Raw genomic sequence first — 19379 nt, 5'->3', positions numbered from 1 at the left:
CAAGTTTAATATCAATTTATTTCTTCATCCCATGAAATATTATCGTATGAAAAATTATCGCATTAATCTTTTTTGTAGTATGTCATTGTTATATTTGTCGATATTTAATTTTTATCAATTTAATAATTAAGATTCACTTTCGTACCATTGTAGTCAACTTACTTAAAATAGCAAGGCTTTCAAAGGACTCTTATTGGCTGCCAACTCCAGCTAACTAACACCTACTCCGTTAGAAATGTCACTAAAAATTACAAAAATAGTTTGTATTTGAAAAAAAAAATGTGAAAATTAGCTATTAAATATGTGAAAATTCTAAATTAATTGATTAAGAAAGTAGTTGATTTCATTCTCATTCACCATTTTCGTATTTATAACTTTCCTAATTCGATAATTAACCCTTTTTGTAGCGTTTAAAATTATAGTGTAATTTAATTTTTTTATAACGAACTTAAATAAAAGAAAGAAAAATACGACTTAATAAACAGCATGGCCCAAAGGCTTAAAAATTGAGTAAAACCCTCGTGCCCGCTGCGCGGCGTGCGTTCGCTGAGACCGGCAGCGTTGCAAAAACTAATACGTAAGACGCACTCATTTTCCAATTTCCACTTCCCACCACACCTTCCTCCTCCTCTGCAAATTCTTTAACACGAGAAAAATCACTCTCACTCGCGCTCGCAGATCTCCTCCGCCCTCCCCAACAAAACCCACAACTCCTTTGCAACGGTCCTGTTTCGATTGCTTCGTTTTCCGCCGCTAATAATTTGATCCAATTTCATGTCTCCTGCACTTGGCCTTCTGATTCTGAGCCTCTTTTCGTTGAACTCCGCACTCTCGCCCGCGTCGGCTTCTTCTGCGGCGGGATCTCGCTCGATCCTCCGCGCTGTCAACGACGACAACGCTGATGTTCGAGACTTTGCCGTCGATTTGAACGCCAGCAGCTTCGATGCAGTCCTCAGCGACACCCCTGCCACCTTTGCCGTAGTCGAATTCTTCGCTCACTGGTCAGCTTTTCTAAATTCTATAGGAACCTTTGATTTTATAAGGGAAATAAATTGAACCCCATATTCTTTTTACTGAAAGTATTGATCTTTCAGTGTTACTCACTGGATAATAGATCTATTGGAGGCTACCCATTTTGTTTTTATCTCTAAATTTTCGTTTTTTTTTTTCAATTGATTCTGAAGATTTTAATCTTTTTGTCGTTATTGATATTACAGGTGTCCGGCTTGCAGAAATTACAAGGTGTGATATAATCCCAGTTTGTGTTTTTAGCTGTTTTTATAGTTAATGTTGTCTAAACTTATTGTTTAAACTTCAATTTTGCAGCCCCATTACGAAAAGGTTGCTAGGCTTTTCAATGGACCTGATGCTGTGCATCCAGGGATGTTATTGATGACCAGGGTGGACTGTGCATCGAAGGTATAAATGTCTTTGTGTGTCTATTTACTTACCCTTTTCGAACTTTATACTGCCCGAGTGAAATGGTAATTTGATTTCTTAAACTTGGAGTTTATCGCTGTAAAAATGGCCTATTTTCTGGGAATTATAATGTCTATACATTTACACATTATGCAACTTGCTTCCAGGAAATTAAGATAATTGTCGTTGGTGTTGCTAGATGAGTGGTAAATATGTTTCATTTTGTGAAGGGGAGAAAATAAATAGAGTCTAGTAATGTGAATACACCATTAAGAGAGAGAGAGAGAGAGAGAGAGTTCATCTTAGATACGATTTACATAGCATGACTAGAGCTTCATTCATGTTTAATTTTCTAGTCTATGTTCTTGTCGTTATGCTGAGTTTGATATTGTTCTGTTTTCATCTCCTTTGAATTCATATATTGCTTTGTTTATGTTTGATTATGAATTTATCACCAAGCATAGCTCGGTCATTAGACCCTACCCTTTAACTTGTTTGAAAGCACAGGTAAATACCAAACTCTGCGATAAGTTTTCTGTCGGTCATTATCCTATGCTGTTTTGGGGACCTCCATCTAAATTTGTATCTGCTGGTTGGGGACCTAATCAAGCAAAAAGTGTTATACGTGTAATTGACGATGGACGTACAGCTGATCGGTTGCTTAGTTGGATCAACGAGCAATTGGGCAGGTATGAGGTCTTTGCATTCATTGTTTTCTTAATTGAAAGTTTATGTAGTATTGAATATTTAACTCAAAGAAAGCATCCTGATTGGTAGCAACCTTATGAACATTTATGGTATATATAGGGAAGTGTTATTGGCACTCCAAAAATCTCATTCTACACTCCTCACAAGTGTATTTTTCTTTCCTAATATAGAAAGTTTGGAGTGTAGAATGAGATTTTTGGAGTGCTAATAACAATTCCCTATATTTTTTGGGTTTTATAAATATGTTTTTCAATAGGCAGTTATAAACATAGGAGAGCTCTTATGCTTTAATTGCCCCAAAATGCATGGATTTTTCTTTGAATTTTCCCATGCGATTCCTAGCAATTTAGTTCTCACAATGGAAACTTTAGCAGTTAGTACCAATATGACTGCAGTAGGATATTATACTGAATACTTGGAACAATTTCACTTCATTAGGATCAGAGACATCGTTGAATTTTCCCCTTTGCATTTTATATCTTTTTCCTTACACACTTAATGGTTTCAGCTCATTCAGCTTGGATGATCAGAAATTTGAAAATGAGCATATTTCGTCAAATGCGTCTGACCCCGAACAGGTCATTAGATAACATGGCTTTAAAGTTGTCTTCGGACTATTACAGTTAAAGTAGATTACTTTATTCAAGTTACTAACTTTTGCAACGCATGACTTGTGAAAGATTGCCCGGGCTGTGTATGATGTTGAGGAAGCAACATCAACTGCTTTTGAAATCATCTTAGAGCACAAGGTAGACCACCCTTTTTTCCCTCTCTTTGTTGTTTCTTGGGTCATTTGTACATTTAATTACAGATGTTTTACTATATCTCTGTATCTTCCAGATGATCAAATCAAAAACACGGGCTTCGCTAGTAAAATTTCTTCAACTTTTGGTCGCTCATCATCCCTCCAGGAGGTAAGAAAGATCAATCCTTTTTTCATTCCTCATTACACATTTCCCAGTATTTTATTTCATTGTTTCACGCTAGATACTTGTATTAGGTGCCGAAAGGGAAGTGCAGAGGTGCTTGTGAATTTTGATGACTTGTACCCACTAGATATCTTGGCAGCTGACAGGCAGGGAGACCAAGATGTACAGGCGGCCTTGCAGAAATTTCAGATTTGTGGTAAAGATGTTCCTCGTGGATATTGGGTAGGTATTCAAAAAGGCTGTATTTGGCAGGAAAAACAAAAAAAAAGGTTCTTAAATATATGAAATAGACAACTTATTTCCTATGCTTTCCTTCGGTATTCTTCACAGATGTTTTGCCGTGGCAGCAAAAATGATACCAGGGGCTTTAGGTAATGTTTGTTTCCAATGTTACCAAATATATGTTTCTGTTAAGTAGTTTTCTCTGTGATGCGTTTACATATGCTTCTAGATATATTGGATTTTTTTTAATGTTGATAGTTGACAAGGAGCACCATCCTTGCTCCAAGTTCAATCATATGGTCACTTGTGCATCTGGTTTCTTGGGGACATACTGTTCGGTGGTGAGACCATGAATACGATCCAGTAAAATGCATGTGAACTTGTTGTCCAGAGACCATTCTGTTTTGTGTATACCATGAAGGAATGACAAAAAAAACATCAAATGTTATAGTTCTGTAAAGGGTATTAGCAATAATATCTGTTAAGACTGTTATTTGATGGGTCTCAAGTGGATTGTGCTTTCAGAAACACTGATCACAACAAGCTTAGATTGCGCTATTAGAGATCTCTGCATCTAGGAGACACCTCGTCTAGCACTATATGTTTGTTATGTTAGTGTCGTTCCAAATAACATGTGGATTATAAATGCAATTATTCAGAATTCCAGCAGTGACATGCATTTAACGAGATTTCCTTTTACCCTCTTTATCTTTGACAGCTGTGGGTTATGGGTTCTTCTGCATTCACTTTCAGTGAGAATTGAGGATGGAGAAAGCAACTTTGCGTTCACCACTATATGTGATTTTGTGCACAATTTCTTCGTTTGTGAGGAATGTCGCGAGCATTTTTATGATATGTGTTCAAGGTGAAGTCAACTGGAACTAATCCATTTTTAACAATTTTAATGCTGTTTTATCTATAACTCGATGACTTTCCTTTCAGTGTTTCTAGTCCCTTCAACAAATCCCGTGACTTTGTGCTTTGGCTGTGGAGTGCTCACAATAAAGTCAATGAGAGATTAATTAAAGAGGAATCCTCTTTAGGAACTGCTGATCCGAAATTCCCAAAGATGATTTGGCCTCCAAGGCAGCTTTGTCCTTCTTGTTACCTTTCATTGAGCCAGAAAAACAACGAAATTGATTGGCACAAGGATGAGGTGTTCAAAATTTTGGCCAGTTATTACGGGAAAACCCTTGTTTCTCTTTACAAAGATAAGGGTATTGTTGGGAATGATGAGACTAGTGGCACTCTTGAAGACTTGGTGGCCTCAACAAATGCGCTTGTGGTGCCTCTGGGGGCTGCGTTGGCTATTGCTGTTGCTAGTTGTGCATTCGGAGCACTCGCTTGCTACTGGCGTTCACAGCAGAAGAGTCGGAAGTATTTCCACCACTCTTTAAAGAACATTTGATTATTAGGAGGGTGATGAACTCTCTCATAAAAAGAGGAGGAGAGAGTGAGAGATTGTTAGGAGGTTTTAAAAGTTTCTTATTCATTTTTCTTCCACCGAATTTCAGGCCAAGGAGAAGCTGGAGCTAATTTTGTTGCACCAGAGGGTGGAAAATCAGTCTCTCTAGGAAACACGATACAATCTTGTTCGAGATTGGCCTGCTTGAGGTCCTCTTCTGTACCCTATTTGAGCTTTTCATTTTCCACACATAATGATGGCTGTACAGATTCATCCCGTCTTAATTTTGGAAGAGATGGTTCTAGATCAATGTGGCTGTGTTTCTATCTGTTTTCGGCATGGATCTAGACAAAGATTGGGAAAACGATCGTCTTGATAGACTCGTGTTATTGCTCTTTAATTCTGTTATATCCAATATACGCAAGAATTTCTTCATGATTAAGAGTGAAATTGTATGAATGCTGTTTCGTCGATGATTTGTTGCAAAACTTCTGGGTTTGAACATCGGAATGACGAAAGATTGCTTGGTGCGATGCCAAATTCAGGATGTACCCGAGTCACTTGTAGAAAGGAGAATGAACCCGACTTTGCAAATGGACCCATCCCCTCCCTCCATGTCAAGCAGATGAAGTTCTTCCCCATTTCAATGGGTTTCTCTTCATTGTTCAAACCACAATCAATTCATCAATCAATTACCCTTGAAAGAACAGAAATCGTTGCACTGCACGTGGGATTACCAATTTCTTCGTGCCATAACGTATCCACTAAGTAATATGCTGATTAATAATACCACATGACGATGAGTGATTCTGAAATTTAAAATTTTCTCATGGATTACGAGTAAATGCACTTTACCAAATTAAGATTCTTTAAGAGTATATTGACATGTTAAAAACACTTTGAACAAAAATGTTAAAATTTGCCACCTTGTTGCTCTATTAGAGAAGAATGACTTCTATTAAATAAAAAACATCGTGGTGGATTAGAAGATAAAATTTGTCAAGAATCAACATTGGATCTCAAGTAATATAGAGCCCAATCATGGGCTCATTTTGGTTTCATGCAAAATTGAGTCCACTCACGAGCTCGGTTTAGTTTCACGTAATATGTTATTCGATAAGATCCAAATTTCAGGACCTTAATCAACCTGCTAGACTGCTAGTAGCTCAAGGTAGCTATGGAGGAAGGAAGAAGAGAGAAGACGAAGCTGAGCTCCAGTATTTTTGTAATATTATTTTAAATGTAAATGACCGTTACAAGCTTCACACTCAAAGTGTATTCATATACGGATTTGGATTCCATCTGGATCTAAATTGCGGGGATCATATTGGATTCCATCTGGATCTAAATTGGGATCCTCACATCTTAGTCATTCATCGTGCAGTCAAAAATCATTTGATTTTTTTATTTAAAAAACACAAATAACACTTGACGAAAATTGGTAGTACAATATACGATGAAAGGTTAAGATATGGGTATCCCTAAGACCTCTATAAAGTGGATCCGGAGAGGATCCCCTTCCTACATATACAACCCACCCACACAACATTTGCCAGCTGGCAACTCAAACAACTAACTAAAAAAACAATTAATAAACTCATTACATCTAATTAATCCTTAATTGTGATTAAGCTAATCACAGATCATATCATCATTACGGCTAAGGATGCAACATAGCTTCTGAGTCTCTCCTTCCTTTGGCTTTTGAGAAAGCAGACAATATATTTTGTGAGATTTTGGAATCTCCGTGAGATTGATTTAACAGCGTCTCTCTCTCCCCTCAACCAGGTACTCCTCCTCTTTCTCTCTCTAATTTGTTGATGCTCTTTGGTATTAGGGTTTTTTCCCATGCAGAATTCAGACGGTTCCTTCATATTTTTAGAGTTTTTGTACTTTGATTTGGGAGGCATTCGTTACGAAGATATTTCCTGAGTTTGTATCTTGACATGTTCTCTTTCATTCCATACAGATGGCCTCTCCTGCTGCAGATACCAAATCTTCCATTAGGTCAGTGAAGTACAGATATACCCACCAGCTTTACGACGTGGTTTTTGGCAGCACCACCATCAAAACCTTGGTCACCAGAACACCCGAAGTCGTGGATTCTTGGGTAGGATGCATGCGAAGCCGTGACGACAAAATCAACATCATAGGACTCGATATAGAATGGCGTTCCAAATCGTTGACAGGAGATCATACTCGCCCTTCCACTTTGCAATTCTGCACGGTCCAACGCTCTCCTGGAACAAAATATTTTGCCCTCGAGGAGGGTGGTGGGAATGATTATAAATGTCTTGTCTTTCAGTTTAAGGATTGTGACGAGGTTCCCCAGTCGATCATTAACTATCTTGCCAACAAGAGTTGTGTTTTTGTAAGCGAGAGAATGATGCACATTAAAGAGAAACTGAACGAGCATTATAAATTGGACATCGCATATCCGATCGACATTAGCCAATTCATCGAGGTTAGGAAGCCTGAGAAGCCTACTAGTGTGAGAAACAGTGACTGGGACAAAACGTACCTTGATCCTACTCAGGTTCGCTACGCTTGCTTGGATGCTTTTGTTTCATACAAGGAAGCTTCGCATTTTATAAATACAAATCAGGGCCCCAGGAAAGTGAACCGTAGACTCTCTTTGGATGGAATGACGCAATATCTCTTCGGGGAAACAGATCCAGAGATTACGATGGAAGAGGAAAAGAAAGAAGAAGAGGAAGTGGAAGAGGAAGACTTTGATGTGATTGTTTACGACGAAGTGGTAGACGAAGACTATGATGTGGTAGGGGAAGATGAAGAATTTGACATGATTTCTCACAGAGATGTGTATGAATTGGAATATCCACCTCCAAAGTAAATACCGAGATTGAATGTAAAAAGATGATATACTATTCAGTTTCTTTTGAATGTTGGTAGTATTTACATTCCAACTTACATATGATTTGTCAGCTTTGGTTGCTTGACTAGTATTTTCTCAGTATAATTTCTGTTTATATACAGTAGTATTGATTTGTCAGCCTTGCAGGCGGATTTCGATCCATTCTTTTTCGGCCTTGATTGATGCCTCTTGCTGAAACTTTCTTTCTCCTTATGATCACAAAGCCAATACCAGATTCTTATTTTCGAATTTATCACTTCGATTTGCTGGTGTTGGACTGAATTTAGCGAACACGAATGAAATGGGGCTGGGGCTCCGGCTCAAGCTGCAGGATAGTTGGCTCTGTTTCTTCATCTGAGGAGGTTGCTGATGAACTCGAAAGATCCTGATCGAATTTCACCAGCCATATCAACATATGAACTAGTTAGTGCATTGTTAACATACTAATTGGTTAGCGTTAACATGCATGCACAAATACTAGGAAGAGAATGCAAATACGTACTTGGTGGCTTCGCCGACGCTGAAGAGCAGTTACTGCCATCAACGTTGCATAGATTGGCAAGACAATCCCAACAGTTCGTAATAGTAACAACTGCACAAACACGAGTGAGAAATTAATCGAAGGTCAGATGTGTAGATGCTGTACCTTTCACCTTATTGATCTTGAAATTAATGACGCAGGGTTGAAGCTAGTTCATAGATGTTTTTACCATAACAAGTGGGAGAGAGTACTCTTTGTTTCCGCTGATGATGAGAGGAAGCGTATGCCGGAGAATAAGCAGAACCATGAACTGCTTGCACACCATGAAAAAACACCAGAACATGTTCAGATATGATCACCAGGATAAGAAAATGCAGAATTCATCAGCTTAATTATTATTTGCTCGAGGAAGAGAGATTACAATGAAAGCGAGCCAACGACAGCAGCACACATTTCTTGCAGTAGAAGCTGAGTAATCATCATAGCCAGGGTTAAGATAATCACGATCAGTTGCAACCATTGCTATGATTCGCGGACTGTCCCTTCTCGAAATCTCCCAGTTTCCCCTGTTATTAAAACAAAAATCGATTCAGAAAGAGACGTACTTGCAAAAAGCCTCATCGCTTGGAGATTATAATTTACCTGAAGTTCATAGGTATACGCCCCAATTGAAACAGCGGAGGAGGAGCTGTGTAACCAGGCTTGAATTGCTGATGGCATATCTCACAAACTGTGTCACCTTTTTCATTACACCACCTCTGTACACATCTTCTGTGGGCGTACTGCAAGATTAGGACACCAGTGAAATTCATTTTCGACCACGGAAACACACACGAAATTCAAACGTGGGACGAGGAATGAACGATACATCTTTAACTTTTGAGTTGTTCTGGTTAGAATTCATTAATCCTCGAAAGGACGACAAGGATGTCACACAACAAAATTGAAGTTTTAAGAATTAGGGGATTGGCAATGAGATTATCTGACCCTTAAGCTGCCACAACAAGAGCACGGTGTCTCCATGTTTGAATCCTGATCTTCATCCTGGCATATCCTGCATTCTGCTAGCTTCCCACGAGGGGAAGAGACATCTTTAAAATCGATTTTCTGACAAGGGACATCGATTTTCCTATCTTCGAGCGCTGAGGATGCGGCTTGCATCGATCTGTTTCTGCTCTCGATCGCAGCTTCTAGCGTGGTTTCAGTGATCAATCGATCCACCAACAATACAAAGTGCTCCCCCATCCTTAAAATCTCCACAACAAACAGAGGAATTCACAATGTTTCAAGGAAACCCCCTAGAGAATATACAAATCCATTTTGGTTACTACATGACAATTGAGCTATATTGAAAAATATAGAATACATAATTCACTACAACAAGAAGCAGAATTCAACGAAAGAACGTGCACGGATTTAAATTCTTTGAACATATTTGGAAGGCACTCTATCTAACAATTGTATCGCGGCTATCAGTACGTATGACATATGGATACAGGTAAAACAGTGAAGCTCGAAACGACACGAACCAGCTAAAAATTGAACCAAAACAGAGGTGCCCCTTTAAAAGCAACAAAATTAAGTGAAAGTAGAGAAATCTCAATGATTAACAAAAAGAAAGAAAAGAAAAGGAAGAAGAAAGTACCCAGAAAAGAGAACAAAGTGAGAGCCAGAAAGTTGATACCTTTATGAAAACCAAGGCCTCAAAGGCATCAAGAAAACAGGGAAGGAAGAATCTGAGACTTACACGAAGAAGTTAGGGTATCCTGGAAGCCAAGAGATTGAGTGACTTGTTTGTGGGAGTTCAATTCACAAGACACAAATAGTATTGCATCTTAATCCAAGACTAATTAACATGTGTGTTCTAAGTTAGTGGCGTTAATACAACTCTCTCTCTCTCTCTCTCCCTCTCTCTCTCTCTAATTGTGCAAGATGTTCATGTTGATGTGTTGTATTTATATATGGATTAAGAGTAAGCTTAGAGAGAGAGAGAGGAGAGAGAGAGATTCTAACGGGAAGGCCAAGCTTCTGCGACTTCCACGATTCCATTACTTTAACCGTTATTGCCGTTTTAGGTTTTCATCAACTTAACTTTCAAGGTAATTTTCATTTGTGTACACCATTTTTTCATCTGCATACGTCTAATAACTATGAAGTTTGTATTGAGTAAATCAAATGAAAGCCGAAGAACATAACTAAACATGAATATGTGGAAGAAAGAAAAGTTAGGTCGAAATTGCTTAACTAAGGTTTTTTTGTCCAAAGGCATATGTTGGAGATCAGTTGGTCAATTCAATGTGTTGTTTTTGCAATAATTTTGAACATTCCCGTAAATTTGACTAATTCAGATCATATTGATAAAACGTAAATTTGTCGCAATATTTAGTCTAAGATGAATATATACAATTCAATTATTTGATTACAATACTTGCATGTATTTTAACTCATGATTATTTATGATTGCATTGAATATGCATGTTCACATAAATACATTTGACGGTGAAATGATAATTACAGTAAATATATTTAGGTATGTTATATCCAATCTCGCCATTCAAATCTTAAAGTAAAATGAGTGGGGAGGAGATCATGTAGGCAACCAAAGTCAAAGATTATTTTTAGGTAAGCTTGACGTTGATCTCCGAGTTAGAAGACATTTTGACTTATGAAAGCAACATTGGCTCTATATGTTTGACACGTGTTTGGTCGACCCCTATGGGAGGAGCACTGGTGAGTTCCCGAAATTGTCGTGTTTGGTTGACAATGATCAAATTAACTCCTTATCTCTTTGATTAATCATAATTTGGTTGGTAACAGTCCCACAGATTAGATATTAGAAGTTCGGGAGTTCTATCCTCAACATATATGGATCCCAAGAATCTCCTAATTCAACTTAACAATTACATCATAATATGAAGATGCATAATAAATTTTTATTAATAAAAGGAATTAATGATCTTGAAAAGAGTTGGTGAAGCTCAGAGGTGTGCAAGTTACAAGTTAGTGTATAAACTTCTTACATTGGTTTTGATGTTACCGATCGCAAGGGCTTCGGTGAAGAGGGCTTTTTTTGCTATTAAGATTGTGAAAATACCATTGTGTAACAAAATAAGAGATCAATAGTTTACTGATATTATGGTTGTTTACATTGAGAGATGTATTTATTTTTATTGATAATGAGCTTATTATGTGACATTTTCATGATATGAAACTTCATCGGCAACAATTGTAACTTGTTTGTAGTGAATAGTGATTAAACTATGGACATTACTATAAAAGAATTTGATTGTTGTCATATTTTCTAATCTTACACTCTTTTAAATTTGTCTATCCCTGAATAATTTCTGACTTCCCTAGTTATTAGGACCATATATTTCCTTTTTCCGTGCATGGAGGTGGCCAGGAGAAACCTAAACATGCAAACCTCAAACTTAAAGTGATTAGTTATAGATGTTCATGCATAATTAGATGCTTTATCACGACTTATTAATATTTTAATTAATTATTGACCATTAACATTAGGGTTTTGTCCATAAGCTGGAGGAGGGCCAGCCACATTCGAGTCCTGAACTGTCGCATCACCAAAACCAATTTTCATCTCCTTTTTCGTGACCTAAACCATATTTAAATTAAAACATTAGACTAATAATTTGGTATTATCTTTTTCTAGGTATACTATAAGAAGGTACGGTGTGGTTGATCAACAAACATTTATTGGATTTTGCAGGACGTCGACTGAAAGAGCATCAAATATTATTAGGAAATTTTAATGGAATACTTCCGGTACTATTTACTTTTAACAAAAAATCACATTTTTACATTTTCTTGATACTATTCACTACACTGTTATTTGTCATTTTTCATTAAAACTAATTTTTTTTTTTTTTTTTAAACTTTTCGTTAATTTTCCTATCCTCATTATTATTTGACTTGTCGAAGCAATTAGTTTCTAATTTATTTGCATAAATAAATTAAATAATTAAAGTACGTGGACTAATTAAGACGCATACGTTTAATTGGTGCATGTTGCATGATGGAGATGGAATGGAGAGTTGAGTAGGTGGGCTGACGATTGACTTTCTCATGCCATGCATCAGACTTCCTTCAATTATTAAATGGCGGTCATTGAATCCTTATTGGTTTGATGATTAAACACTCTCATAAGAGCATGTCCAGCTCATGTTCGAAAGTCGGGCAAATAGCCGATTATTACCCGAAACTCAAGAAAAATGCTCCAGCCCATGACCCAAAGACAGGGAATTAAGTGGGCCCAAGCCTGCCGGACAAACCAAGGCCATCAGGCAATTCGTGCCCACCCTATTGTCTGAGTTTTATCTAATGTCATGATGACGTCAGACACGTTCTTATTTTCATTTGTTACACAAGCGTGGGTGGCGCATCAAGAGACAAAAAAGCAATGTCGAGACGATGGTGCATGTTGTGGAACACCTAGCAGAAGCTGGTCATTGGATTTCCAATTGTCATATAATCCAACGATCCGTATTAATTTGGTTTTCTTTTAAGGTTAAAATTTTCTTTACAGTAGGTTCAACCGCATGCTACAGATGAACGACATACGGATTAGAGCTGTAATATAAACAGGAACGCCTCCTCAAAATAACAGGGATGCTGGCTAGGACTGGTTCAATTGGTGTTCTAGCTGGGCCTTTGTAAGTGTAAGCTATTTAAGTAGGCTCGAGAAGGGCGTAGCTTCGCTCAGCAAAATGGCCTTACTATTATATTAGTAAAGCGCTAGCATCCAACCTATGGGCTTTGAGGGGATATGGGAAGGGAAGAAAACACAAAGATGGTTACTCATTTTAGGAACATGGCTTGTTCATTCACTTGCTCATGAACTCACAGCTTCGCTAGAAGCGACAACGTCAAAAGTGGAAATTCATTTTGATCAACTAGGTTTATTTCCTGGTTGCCTTACTCATTTAGGGCTCAGTCTGACTTTTGCATGGTGAAATTGCGTAGAGTCATATGCGAATCTCCAACTAGTTCGAATTCAAACATGACCACTAGATTGGACTAGAGACTTCCTCTTGCTGAGGCTTTCAAACTAGGCGGGTCTGGTTAAAGGAGGCAAAGCTTAAGGCTTAAGCTGCATGAATAAGGAACAAATCCTCCAGCCAATAAGAGAGTCTTTTTCGAGGGTTGTGAGACCCCCTCGACCTTGCCAAAAGAAAACATTTTCTCGAGACAGAGATATGACCTCGCTACCAGAGTTTTAACTCCAGTTTAGTTTGGACGAAACTTATGAAGCAACTTAAATCGTTTCAAGGGTGCGGTTTGGAACCCAGTAACTTTACATCTAGCGAGAGTCGCATATGAACAGCATCCATAGTTGTATACAGTAAAAAAGTTATTCTTCGAAGTTGTGCTAATGGTTGGTGGTAGTGGTGTATGGTAAGAGGACTAACAATAAGAGGAGAGCGCAACGACGAAAGCACGGTCACCGGTGGCCCTCATCCTTCTCGACACTATCGAACCACATCCGTCAGCTTTTCTATCTCCACAGCGCTGACCTGCGCTTTCCCACCTACTTCACCGAACTCACTAGACCGAGTCGGAGACTTAGCCTGATATTGCCAACCACTTCAACCCGGAAGAGATGCTTCACTGCGAAAGGGGTATTACAGTAATTAAGTTGAACACAAACCGCCAAACAACTCGTCGTAACGAACACCAGATCATCAACAAACCCGCTCACGCCACGCGTCCACTTTTTACCGCCAAATTCAAGAACCAACCGTCTCTAAATTTACATCGAATGCCACTTTCACCCTCACTCGCACTCTGCAACTGCAGTCCAACGAAATCCCACTCCAAGAAACCAAACTTCCTCCTTTTGATTCTTGAAGCTCCTCCACACAACCACCCATCAATGGCCGAGCTACTTCTCGTTTCCATCATCCTCCTCTCACTCCTCTCTTTCTCATCCGCCCTCCCCTCCCAGGCCGTCCAAGATGCCGCCGAAATCCTCTCTGATTCCGGCTACGTCTCCATGGCGATGACTCTTGAGCTCGTCTCCGAGTCCCTCATCCCTCAGTCCCCCTCGCTTACCATCTTCGCTCCGCCGGACTCCGCCTTCACTAAATCAGGTCAACCTGCCCTCTCTCTGCTCCAGTACCACTTCTGCCCTCTTCCCCTGCCCCTCCAAACCCTCAAATCCCTCCCCCCCGGCACCAAGATCCCGACTTTACTCTCCGGCCACTCTCTCTCCGTCACCACGCCCCCCTCCGGCGTTCCAATTTCGCTCAACAACGTCAAGATCACTTCCGGGTCTCCTATCTACGACGACGGGTTCCTCATCATTTTCGGAATCGAGAACTTCTTCGACCTCAATTTTCATCTCCCGACACCGACTCGGATCCCCATTCCAGATCCGGTTTGTGGGTCTTCATCCACAGCGCCCTCCGTCAACGGCACAGCCACAGCTGGGTTTCCCGGAGCTTCCTGGTTCGAAGAAGCGAGTGAGATGCTGACGTCCCATGGCTACAATGTCATGGCGTCGTTCCTCGATCTGCAACTTCTTGGCTTCAAGAACCCGAATCCGATGACCGTGTTCGCTCCTCTCGACCAAGCGATGGACAACCCACTGCAAGAATCCTCGATCTTTCTCCGACACGTCGTTCCATGCCGGCTGATGTGGAGCGATTTGGCGGGTTTCAATGACGGCGTTGTGCTTCCAACGTATAAGCAGGGTTTCACCATCACAATCTCGAGGAACGGCGACGTTTTGCTGCTGAATGGAGTTCCGGTCTTCTTCGCCAACATGTATTACGGCGACACCTTCGTCGTTCACGGCCTCCGCGAGACTCTTGCGATGCCGGAGACGCCGGAAGATGCCGATGAGTCTTCGCGGGGAAGTGGAAGAACCGACGATGAGGTGCCTTTTGATAATACTGAATTTTGAGAGTCTGCTAAATGTTGTCAAATTCTTGCAAACAAGTTCAATTTTTTACTGAAGAATTTTTCGGGTCGTTAGCTTTTTCTTGTAATTAGATGGAAAGTTGGTGACTTTTCTTGTAATTTTCACTGGTTCTTTTGTACCTGATGCCATTCAAAGGGGTCAAACCTAGCAAATGTAAAGATATCAGTTCAGTGAAAATTTCTAAAGTCTCCAGATTTTTATATGATTTATTTTGTGAGCAAATTTGAGGAAGTTCAGCAGATTAGTAAAATGCTCATGCCTCGTTTTGATAATTTCGATCGAAAGTGTGATATTTTCGTTCAGTCATTCGATGAATGATCTTTTCCAAAACCGAGTTCTGCATTACCTCCGATTTTGTCGACGGTTTTACTGTAACTGTAAATTTTCAAAACTGAGATGATGAAGGCATACTCGGAGCAAAAGGCAAGACAGCGATGATCAACAATATCTAAATTGCTTTTACCATACACAAGAAACCAGATACAGGACTAGAATTGCTATGAGCTCCCGGGCCCCCCACAACTCGCAGTGGAACTTCGCTCCACTCGGTTTTTCTTTTTGATATTTCACTCGGAAAAATAATGACGATAACAAACCCTAATTCTACAACCGATTTCTACTCTTTGAGACAATACATTGCTGCTGCTATTATTGCTGCTAGACTTCATTTGATGTGTCTGATGACAATACGTTGCTGCTGCTATTATTGGTATTATTGCTGGAACTGCTCCTTTGGCTCCTGCCTTTTATTGGTAAGGATAGTTTCACAAACTCTTCCTCCGTTCTGGGGCGGTTCGCATAAAGTATCCAGAGAACAAGGCACAGCAAGACTCCAACTGAAATCAGGGCCAATCCTGCATTCACAATTTTCAGGTAATGGTCCAGTGGAGGACAGTAACTTGATGTGATTGTTCGAAATGTGTCTCGAACAAAATTACAATCCTGGAGGTTCAGTAATGGTGGGGTGTAGTGCTGAAGCGCATAGCACTCGTTAACAGCTGCAACAAGCTGATTGTAGATGTCCGGGTTCACCCTTCCCACAGTTGTGCACATACCGGATGTTGAGACTTCACATATATACTTCTGCCAAACCTGAAGAATTCACACAACCAAATAAATGGGACTAAGCAAACCATCGTCAATTGTTTCTCTAATCTATTAATTCCACAAATCAAGCAGCTTCCAGTAGAATATACAAAGACACCAAATTAATAGTCAAAGTCGACAATTCTTACCAAAGAAGCATTTGAAATAGACACCTCTTGATCCCCACACCGTCGGTCTCTCAGCTGAGAGTCGTACGGGTAACAGAGAGGTGGCATCAGAGGCCCCGACTGATTGTAATAGTACGGGTATGGACTCGCAGGGGAAGGATACGTATTGGCATAGGTATAGATGAACTGGTTGACAACATTTACAATGTCAATGATAGTCTGCTTACTCTGACTAAGGGTCTTGTTCGTGGTTCTCTGGTCAACACATGGAAGGATGTTGCTAAGTGCTGTTTCGGTGTGAGGATGTTCTACCCATTCTTCCATGGCTACACAGGTGTCGGAAACAGCACTGAAACACAATCGCCATAGAAATGTGTTGAGTTACGGATTCACTAGACAAGCAAATAAATACCTAAACAGAAACATTTCCATCAAAGATTACATATTCTTACTTGTTGAGGATCACAAAAACTCCGGAAAGAATGAATGTAATTGCCACAAGTAGCCATCCACTAACAATAAATCTGCAACAACATCACGGCTTTGTCAGACAGAAACATGAAAACACTCCAGAATGTGAAGAGTTGTAGAATTAGTACAAGCGCAGCAAAACGGCCAAGTAAAAGGGCAACTTACATGTGGATCGCATGTTGGTGCCTAAGGAGGGACAGAACTGCACAAGATACATCAATCAGTTGAAATTGAAAGTAGGCAAAAATATCAATAAACAAGAGGAACAAATAATAGATTTCATTCATCAGGTTGTTTAGGTTGTTACGTACAAAGACCAATCACAGCTAAGAGAAGCATCACTGCTGCTACGGTGATTAAAGATGAACGACTGCAGCAATCAACTCAAAATTAGTCCATTAAGAACATGGGGAGTCAGTATAACCCGTTAATTAAATTGTAGAACCGAAGTTTATGGACACATACACAATATTGAAGACTCTTTTTACTTTAACAGAATTTTCACTTGTCTTCTCCGTTAGTGTGTCCGCTGCAGTGTTCAGATCCACATTCAGCTTGTCAATATCATCCATGACATCAGAAGGTAAGAAAACCTGGGCCACGTTAATAGCCTTCGCAAGGGTCAGATACCCTGTGACATTTCTCAGGGTCTGCACAGTGTAGTCTGACTGGTTAACAACATAATTTAGAGTATGCATCACTTCGTCATGAAATTCATCTTGCCCAACAGAAAGAAGAATACATCCAGTCCTGTGTGATACAGTTTATCGTGTTAGAGCTGGGGCACAAGAGACATAGACGGCCAATACTATCAGGTGCTGCCTAACCATAGTATGAAAACTTTCTACACTACATAAAAATGCTCATTATACAATCTTAAGCCAAAAATACGAAGTTCAGATCATTACGCTGAAGCACATGTGAAGATCAGTAGCATAATCAAGCATATCCTCTGCAAGCGGTGTGATCCTTCAGCTTTAATGTTTATCTTCCAGCCACAGCAATGATGAACCACCAGTATCATGCCAAAAGCAACAAACCACAGGACGGCAATAATGAAACCAACAGCACCCGTAAATCCAACAGACTGCAGAAACATAGCGATCACATTACTACGGAAATGATGGTAAACTTATATGCACAAGTAACAATATAATCCTTCAAAATTACTATTCACAAAGGTGTGGTTTATCCTTGTAAGTAACCACAACTTAAAACAACGGAACGAGAAGGGACATCAAAAGATGGATCTCACTATGTCATTATCAATTAAAACCTTCACATTGTAACAAGCATCACTTTTTTCGGGATTATTTCACACCACCCTCAAGCGGTGAAATGCTCACCCCTCCCATTTGTAACCGTTAGATGAGTTTAATTTCGAGATCTGTGCAGTGTATAAACACAAATCTCAAAATTCATCCAACGATGATAAATAAAGTGGCAAACATTACCATCACTTGAGGGCAGTAACTAAATTTATCCTTTTTTTTCTTCCCTAAAATAGCAAATTAATAAGGCAAAAGAAAGAACACAAAATTCGTGACACAACAACCAAATTCTGCATCTTTAAACCAATACTGGAGGTCCACCAAAACAATGCAACAAGGAATCAAGACTTACAGCCCAGTAATGCCGATCCACAATGTCCCAACCTCCCCGATAATGCTTAAACCTTCTGAGAATATCCGGCCTGTTGGTCCTTTTCGCCGCCAAAACAAGCGTACCTTGCGGTGCATCGCTTGAAGGCCCTGGAGATTGAGCAGTCTCCGAGATCCCATTTTTCCACGACCCCAGATTTTCATCCACTGCAAATACAACAGGCCAAAAAAATTACAAAGTTAGAAAGTTGCAAGATTTTCAGCAGCTGAGATTCAACCATTCAGACTTTAAAAAATCTCAAAATTTTTTATTCAATCGATATTCTAATCTAATCTACACAATAGTCAGAGGGGGAATTCGAGCTTGGGTCTGAAAAATAAAAGCACTCAGAACTTTAGCAAACAGAAAAACCAAAGGAAAAAAAGCATTTGAGTTCAAGCTACTCCAAGGCCATTGGTTTATCAAAGAAAAAGCATCTGCCTTGTTTGCTTGCTGATCAAAAGTTAAATGAATTGCGGCAGAGGCAGAAGGTTATGTATTTTCACATTTGTCTCGAAACCAAAAACAACAATGGCTCCAGAAAATCCAACTTTCCATTTCCTCTACGACTAAATCCTCCACCGCAACCGGAAAAGCACACGAGATCCGACCCGTTTCAAAAACCGAATCCAGAAACGTACCTAGACTAAACTTGAGAAGGTCTCTGTGGGGTCCGAGTCCATTCGGAGTCAGACCCGACACGCAGCTAGTACAACCCAGAAAGAATAAGAAGAAGAAGAAGGAGAAGGGGGGAGAGGCGGTGGAGGAAACCGGCAAGCGCTCCATTGGCAGAGTCTTTTGACACTCTCTGTTCACCAAAAAATCTCAGACAGAAATCCGGATATGAATCGAACCCATTTCCAAGATTTGGTTTTGGAAGAAAACCCAAATCTTGAAAAAGTGTAATTAACTAACAGTGTGTCAGCGTTGTAATATGATTACATTTCTTGGTGGCGAGGGAGATTTATAAGAACCAAAGCCACATGGGGAGGTGGGGCAAGTGAAAGCCGATGATTAGAGAAGAGAAAAAACCGATAAAGGCGGGTGTGACTGCATTAAGCAAGCAAACCCAAC

The 19379-nt window shown here is 39.7% G+C and overlaps 4 protein-coding genes across 7 annotated transcripts; 2 read left to right on the top strand and 2 right to left on the bottom strand.

Annotated features, from left to right (window-relative positions):
- Positions 1-503: 503 nt before the first annotated feature.
- LOC103947058 (sulfhydryl oxidase 2) lies at positions 504-5118 on the top strand. Of its 2 annotated transcripts, XM_009357900.3 has the most exons (12): positions 505-1001; positions 1218-1242; positions 1327-1419; positions 1927-2108; positions 2636-2705; positions 2808-2876; positions 2968-3041; positions 3128-3278; positions 3387-3427; positions 3997-4143; positions 4221-4655; positions 4793-5118. In XM_009357900.3, the coding sequence occupies exons 1-12, from the start codon at positions 775-777 to the stop codon at positions 4812-4814; spliced, it is 1536 nt and encodes a 511-aa protein (XP_009356175.2). In that variant the 5' UTR covers positions 505-774; the 3' UTR covers positions 4815-5118. The 2 variants fall into 2 exon arrangements, with proteins under 2 accessions (XP_009356174.2, XP_009356175.2); XM_009357899.3 differs by having other exon boundaries at positions 504-1001; positions 4221-5118.
- A 2428-nt stretch (positions 5119-7546) lies between these two features.
- On the bottom strand, positions 7547-9981 carry LOC103947055. Of its 3 annotated transcripts, none has more exons than XM_009357895.3 (7): positions 9685-9981; positions 9027-9337; positions 8682-8821; positions 8461-8605; positions 8269-8349; positions 8061-8150; positions 7547-7943 (listed from the first exon to the last, which is right to left on the bottom strand). In XM_009357895.3, the coding sequence occupies exons 2-7, from the start codon at positions 9282-9284 to the stop codon at positions 7842-7844; spliced, it is 816 nt and encodes a 271-aa protein (XP_009356170.2). In that variant the 5' UTR covers positions 9285-9337; positions 9685-9981; the 3' UTR covers positions 7547-7841. The 3 variants fall into 3 exon arrangements, with proteins under 3 accessions (XP_009356170.2, XP_009356171.2, XP_048428847.1); XM_009357896.3 differs by having other exon boundaries at positions 9724-9980; XM_048572890.1 differs by having other exon boundaries at positions 9787-9980.
- Positions 9982-13929: 3948 nt separating this feature from the next.
- Positions 13930-14961, top strand: LOC103947164 (putative fasciclin-like arabinogalactan protein 20). Its single transcript, XM_009358022.3, has one exon. The coding sequence runs from the start codon at positions 13930-13932 to the stop codon at positions 14959-14961; it is 1032 nt and encodes a 343-aa protein (XP_009356297.3).
- A 453-nt stretch (positions 14962-15414) lies between these two features.
- Positions 15415-19198, bottom strand: LOC103947053. The gene is made up of 9 exons (XM_009357893.3): positions 18947-19198; positions 18288-18472; positions 17573-17751; positions 17130-17414; positions 16976-17034; positions 16830-16866; positions 16646-16717; positions 16215-16542; positions 15415-16071 (listed from the first exon to the last, which is right to left on the bottom strand). Exons 1-9 carry the CDS (start codon positions 19089-19091, stop codon positions 15637-15639), a joined length of 1725 nt encoding a protein of 574 aa, XP_009356168.2. The 5' UTR covers positions 19092-19198; the 3' UTR covers positions 15415-15636.
- Positions 19199-19379: the final 181 nt, after the last annotated feature.

This window comes from the organism of the source record quoted next, unplaced genomic scaffold, assembly GCF_019419815.1.
Source record: "Pyrus x bretschneideri cultivar Hongxiangsu unplaced genomic scaffold, Pyrus_bretschneideri_v1 Contig63, whole genome shotgun sequence".
NCBI classification, from domain to species: Eukaryota; Viridiplantae; Streptophyta; class Magnoliopsida; order Rosales; family Rosaceae; genus Pyrus; species Pyrus x bretschneideri.
Note: the sequence above shows the minus strand (reverse complement) of the source record. Positions and strands in the feature narration are given on the sequence as shown.